Source organism: Pinus tabuliformis, chromosome 5_2 (genome assembly GCF_031772625.1).
Source record: "Pinus tabuliformis cultivar Carrire ecotype Pingquan chromosome 5_2, CPIR1, whole genome shotgun sequence".
Lineage (NCBI taxonomy): Eukaryota > Viridiplantae > Streptophyta > Pinopsida > Pinales > Pinaceae > Pinus > Pinus tabuliformis.
The window spans coordinates 477,789,770-477,795,693 of NC_142306.1; the positions used below are offsets into that span (position 1 = coordinate 477,789,770).

At 34.1% G+C, this 5,924-nt stretch overlaps 1 protein-coding gene across 3 annotated transcripts; it reads left to right on the plus strand.

Moving 5' to 3' along the window:
• The first annotated feature begins 1,160 nt into the window (after positions 1 to 1,160).
• On the plus strand, positions 1,161 to 5,241 carry LOC149159725 (reticulon-like protein B3). Of its 3 annotated transcripts, none has more exons than XM_089433542.1 (7): positions 1,161 to 1,534; positions 1,628 to 1,701; positions 1,875 to 2,112; positions 2,559 to 2,742; positions 2,920 to 3,064; positions 4,491 to 4,559; positions 4,834 to 5,241. In XM_089433542.1, the coding sequence occupies exons 3-7, from the start codon at positions 1,908 to 1,910 to the stop codon at positions 5,107 to 5,109; spliced, it is 879 nt and encodes a 292-aa protein (XP_089289668.1). In that variant the 5' UTR covers positions 1,161 to 1,534; positions 1,628 to 1,701; positions 1,875 to 1,907; the 3' UTR covers positions 5,110 to 5,241. The 3 variants fall into 3 exon arrangements, with proteins under 3 accessions (XP_089289668.1, XP_089289669.1, XP_089289667.1); XM_089433543.1 differs by having other exon boundaries at positions 1,894 to 2,112; XM_089433541.1 differs by having other exon boundaries at positions 1,161 to 1,701; positions 1,894 to 2,112.
• Positions 5,242 to 5,924: the final 683 nt, after the last annotated feature.

The window sequence follows — 5,924 nt, forward strand, 5'->3', positions numbered from 1 at the left end:
TTGGCCAACTCATCCGCCAGTGTTCAGATGCCGTTTTACATGATATAACTGATTACTCCAAACTGCCTCAATTGAAGAGATAACTTTTGTAAAATGGAAGAGCTAGGAGTGTTATGGTTTTTTTAGTTTTCCTGTTTTTCAATTATTTTTTTATGTGATTTTTATTGAAAGTTTTTTACTTAACAGATATTATTCTAGGTAATTTTATTTTTTGTAATAAGGTTAAATATTAAGTAATTCTATCTTTTGTCATAGGATTAAATATTAAGTTTGGTTATTAGTAGAAATACCCCATCTCCACATGAATTGAAGCTCTTTTTAATCAATAAAAGATAACCTTTTTGGCTCCAGCCAATCTGGTTATAAATTTACATTATTATCACTAAAAACATTATAGATTATTATACTCTAAACACAAGTTAAAATTAAAATTCTATCAAAGTTTCACTTCTTAATAATAAATGGAGTTTTGTGGATGATCAAACAAGTGTGGTTGGTTATTATTAAGAAAGACATAACAAAACACAAAATAATTCAATTGAATTTTTTTTTTTATAAATTCATAATATATATTATGTTTTGATATATATTTTTAGTATTTGTTTGTGGATTGAATAATATTTATATTATTAATTTTTTTTTTTAATATTTCATAATAAATTTTTATATAAAATTATTATTTTAATTATAAAATTCATCCCAAAAATATATATTAAAAAAAAAAAAACAAAAACTTAAAAAACCTGCACTACAATAGTAGTAATTACTGAAAGTGGTAGAACATATTACAATTTGGAGATTACTGTATCAAGATTACCTTTTCGAAACCAATTACCATTAAATTTCCCGTGGATTAATTAAGATGAACAATCTCCGCGTTAGTCATCATGCCTAGATTGTGGCTGGTACTAGTATTAGAATATCACGTGTTCATGTTGCATAATCTGGTTGCATAAAGAAAGGAACGAAAGTAATGCTGGACATTAGGAAAGAAACAAAAGTAACGCGTTTCTTGTTCGGGTTAGGTTGACATTGTAATGCTTGAATGTTGTCTCTTAGCCGCTAAATATCCGCAAAAGGTCATCCTTTCGTGTCACCTTACGTGTCATCTTACTGTCGGTCGGTACTATAAGACGACATAAAGACGAGGGGTTGGTACTGACGTAAAGACGAGATATATTTGTGGGACGAGTTCCGATTACGTAAAGACCAGGGATGCATGTGACACAGGTTCCCCTCTTCTAGAAATGGAGAAAGATAGGGACAAGTTGGTGGCCATCTCATATATCTAATAGACGGAGAGAGGTTCCAGGCCATCAAAAGGCGGAGGCATAAATGGAGATGAATTCATGAATCGGAAGCCGAGTGGTAAAGCTCTGTGCGGGAAATCTTTAAGGGAGTGCCATATTCGGCCATCACAGGAGTTTAGCCCCAGTAAACTGAAGGCGGCAGAACCCGGAGGCATTGAATGAAATTATCATCGGCAAAACGTTGCTCTGAAGAAACCCCCTTTCTTTATTCATATTTCATTCCGGTAGCGTCTTTCAGTATCCTTTGCACCCCGATTGCAACTCTTAAAGGCCGAATTTGAAGAAATTCGAGATCCTTATCCTTTGTGCTTTTGCAGTATCGCTTTTGCGCCACTTCAATCCACGGGACGCTCAGTCTCTGTAACATTCGTCAATTGAGTGCGTCGAAAAGGTATAATCTACCTACGATCTTCTCGATTTGACATTCTTCAGCAACAATTCTTTGAAATATTTAGTTGTTTCCTGCGATCAAACTGTAGCGCATCTACTGTGCATTTTCTGGAGTTTTTGTTGATAGTTTAGCTGTAAATCCTTGTCTGTAGCAAGCTCTGAACGTATTTCCAGTCTTTTACTTTTGCTGCAGATTTATTAGTCGAAATGGAAGAATATCCAGAGGAGGCGGCGTCGTTTCTGGACAGTGCGCTGGAAAATGTCGCCGAAAAACTGCCCGGGCGCGGCTCGTCTTCTTCTGATTCGAATGAAGAGAAATCCAAGAAACCTGAACCGTCTTTAATTTCAGCTTTGGAAAACCGTCGCTTAGGCTCTGAGGAGCCCATCCAAAGGCTTTTCGGAGGCATTAAATGTAAAATGTCTACTTTCTGGTTTTTTCATTTTCAATTAGTCAGTATAAAAGGAAGTCTTCGTCTTCAGATATGGAGTCTTTAAAGCATAAATCATTATTTTTTTACCTCGTTTTCAAGCATTTGAACAATAAAAAACAGTATTTGAAGTAGTATCCGCATCTTGATTTGAAGTACAAAATCGAAGAATATTTGCCTAATACACACTATTTTGAGATGTGATTCACGACTTCTGCAGTTAGGATGATATTTGTTTTCTTCATTTTCACCTTTTTGACGGCCTCAAATGAAGATGTGTTTCTGGTATTAATTTTAGGTCACCTAGGAGGATTATTTTGAAACCTTCCCGCGGATTTTCAGATCATTTAGTTTTTATTTCATTGCCAAGCAGTTTGAAGCGCTCAATTTTATCTTGAGATGATTCTAAAACCCTCTATCAAATGTGTAGTTGCGGTTGGAATGCTATGGAGGAACAAGCAAACCTTAGCAGGTGTTCTTGCTGGTGCTACAGTTCTCTGGTTCCTGTATGAGAGGCTTCGTTATTATCTACTGGAACATATTTACCATGCTCTCATACTTGCCATCACGATCTTGTTCAATATTTGGTCCAAAGTATCAGCTTTTCTTAACAAGTAAGTTTTGTGCTCCTTGGTATTGGTAACGTTTCCATGTGTTCTTATTGAAGTTTTAAATGCAGTTTTACACTCTACACTTGTCTCGATAATAGCAGTTATTCACAAAATAAATATCATTTGTTAGATATAAGCGAAGGTCTGACTGAAAATTCTCTTGGTAATTTGCATGGGCAGACAGCGAGTGAGTATTCCTCCGATTTCATTTTCTAAACTATTACAAGATGTTGCTTCTGCTCTCATATTTGCAATCATCCGATTGTTTGCGTTCGCTGTTATACACGATGATGCATGTGGGAGATATTTGAAGAAGTTTCTTACGGTATGTGCATTTTAGATCTCAACAATATCTGTTCAATATTTTGCTTGCTTTTAATGTTGCGTGATTATATCAATTGGAACCAGCATATGCTAGGCAAACCTCTTGCCTTAGAGGCTCACTAAATCTACTAGTTAGATGACCAGTTTCAATTGGAGAAAAAAGTTGTAGCCAAAAATCAGATGGCAATTTGGAGGCTCTTTAATTGCAAGTATGACAACATTTCAACTATGTAAGGAAATATAATGAGAACAACGTGAAATGGAGTTTAAACGTATCTAGCCAGTCTAATCAGTATTAAGAAACCAAAAATATATCTTCAGACATAGGGCAAACTCATTCCAGAGCAGGTTATCGGGTAAACGCTAGAACCAAAAATTATGCAGTATAAATCATTCTATCGATGTAGAACACTTTGAAAAACTATATCATGGCCAGCAATAAAGCCTGGCAATGCATATGTTTGACGTAAATTCAATCAAGAAGATCATAAAGGCTATTTGTCTAAACAGATTAAATTTGGAGGGAATATATTTTAATTATAGATCTAGCAAGAGTATAGAGAGGTATCGAATAATCTTTTTAAGTGTAGAACTTAAAAAATTGTGTTTTCAAATATTGTATATTTTTATGTACTTGATAGAGAGTTGAGATAAATCTCTTTATATATATATATATATATAATTTTTCATTTTTTAATTTACATTTTATAATGCATAAATAGATTCAACTTTTTGAAAATCCCTTAAATACATGGAAGAAAGCAATTTTAACAAATATTTGCACCATTTAAAATTAACCCTTAATAAAAAGGTTAAAATGTAAAATAACATTACTTGAAATGCTATAATGAATGTAATTTGTCAATTAACTTATTATTATTATTATTATGATTAATGGTGTTCTTAATCTTTCAATTGTATTATTATTATTATTATTAATGGTTAAGAACTTGTGTTTCCTTATAAGAGTTCACAGGTTCAACACCAAAGGGGTAGAGTATGTATGTTTTCATAGACATTATGAGTCAAATAGCTGGGCCTAAATATAGGATCCTTTGTCCTAGAAACAAGGGGTCTCATTTACCAATTTGGTGTCTAACTTAATTGTAACCTTAAAATTGGATATCATATCATATCACATCATTATTTTAAACCCTATATAATATGTGTATTTATTTTTTATTTTGATTATAGTTTATATTATTTTGTAATTTAAAAAACATTTTCTCTTTATTAAAAAAACATATTGTCAATTCAATTTTACAATCAATTTTACAATGAGCACTAACAGAAATTACATATCACCCTCATCTACAAAAAAAATTGCAAAGACAACCTAGACAACATCAAGTACAATTGATGTTGGAATATTTCCTTTTCAGTGAGCATTACTCATGCCAATAGTAAATCTTTAGTTTTTTTTACAGGTTGTTGCATGTCTTTGGTTTCTTTCTGTGGCTGGCAGCTGGGCTGATTTCTCGACTCTATTCTATGTTGGAAAGGACAATCCTGGTTATATTCTATACCCATTTTCTTTTCCTATATTTTAGTGTAGTTTCGACAACCATTTTGTTATGTAATTTTGTTGCACATATCATAGTAAGCATACTTTTATGTGCATACTTTTATGTATATCTCTGCTGCTCCATACCACTGGTTATGATTTTGAACTTTTAAATTGAAATTCATTTGTACTGATCCTGGCTGCTTTACGTTCAGTGATTCTTAGCAGTAGTACTTACTCAGGACTCACTTAAAATTCTGCTATCAGTTTTGCATGTGTTCAGGAAAATTACGAAGGCAGTAATATCTTCCCCGGGATTCAATGACAGCGTGAATAATTTGTGTGGTTATATTTTAGATCGAGTGACAACGTCCATACCGGAACTGGAAGCAGTCATGTTTATACCTGGAGCCAGGCGCTTCGTGTTAAATGTGCTGAAAATGCAGGCAAAGCAGGGGCTGATTTTGCTGCTGGTCGGGATTGGCGAAAACTATAATGATGCCAAGGCCTTCGTGGGTCTGTATGTTACAGGTACAGTTTAGCCAACGAAGAAAATGTTATCGGTAGTAAGCTATTATGAGGTTTTCGAAGGCCGTGTAAATAATATTATTGTCATTTTCACTTTTGTCTGAAAATATTGTGTCAGCTAGTATTAAAAGGACGGGACAAATTGTACACCGTGTAAATAAAGTTATAGTTATTTTCTCTTTTGTCTGAAAATATTGTGTCAGCGAGTATTCTATATGTTTGAAATGATAAACACGTTCAAGGATATTTAGCAATCAGAGGATAAATATTGCTTCAAAAGGCGTTATTGCGCTAAAAGGATATTTAGCAATCAGAAGATAAATATTGCTTCAAAAGGCGTTATTGCGCTGAAAGCTTTTCCAATTTAACTATAGCTTTTAACATGTAACAATGGTTTCCAATTTAATAGCGGATTTGGAGTCAACATTCCCCCCATTAATCTGAAGGGATGTTGGTGAGTCCAAGCATCATTCTGAATTGTTCAAGTTTTTCTCTTCCAAGCGCTTTGGTGAAGATGTCTGCAATTTGCTCATTAGTGGAACAATGACGGAGATGGATTGTTTTGGCCTCAACATCAGATGATATTTAGTATTGATGTGCTTTGTTCGATCATGGAACTTTGGGTTCTTGGCCAACTTTATTGCAGAGGTATTGTCAATCATGAGTGGAGTTGATTGTACTTGTTTTACCTGCAAATCTTCAAGAGTTTTCCTGAGCCACACAATTTCTTTTGTTGCTTCAGCTGCTGCCACGTATTCTGCTTCTGTTGTGGAATCTGCTGGAACTGATTGTTTGCGTGATCTCCAGGAGACAGCTCCTGATCCAAGAC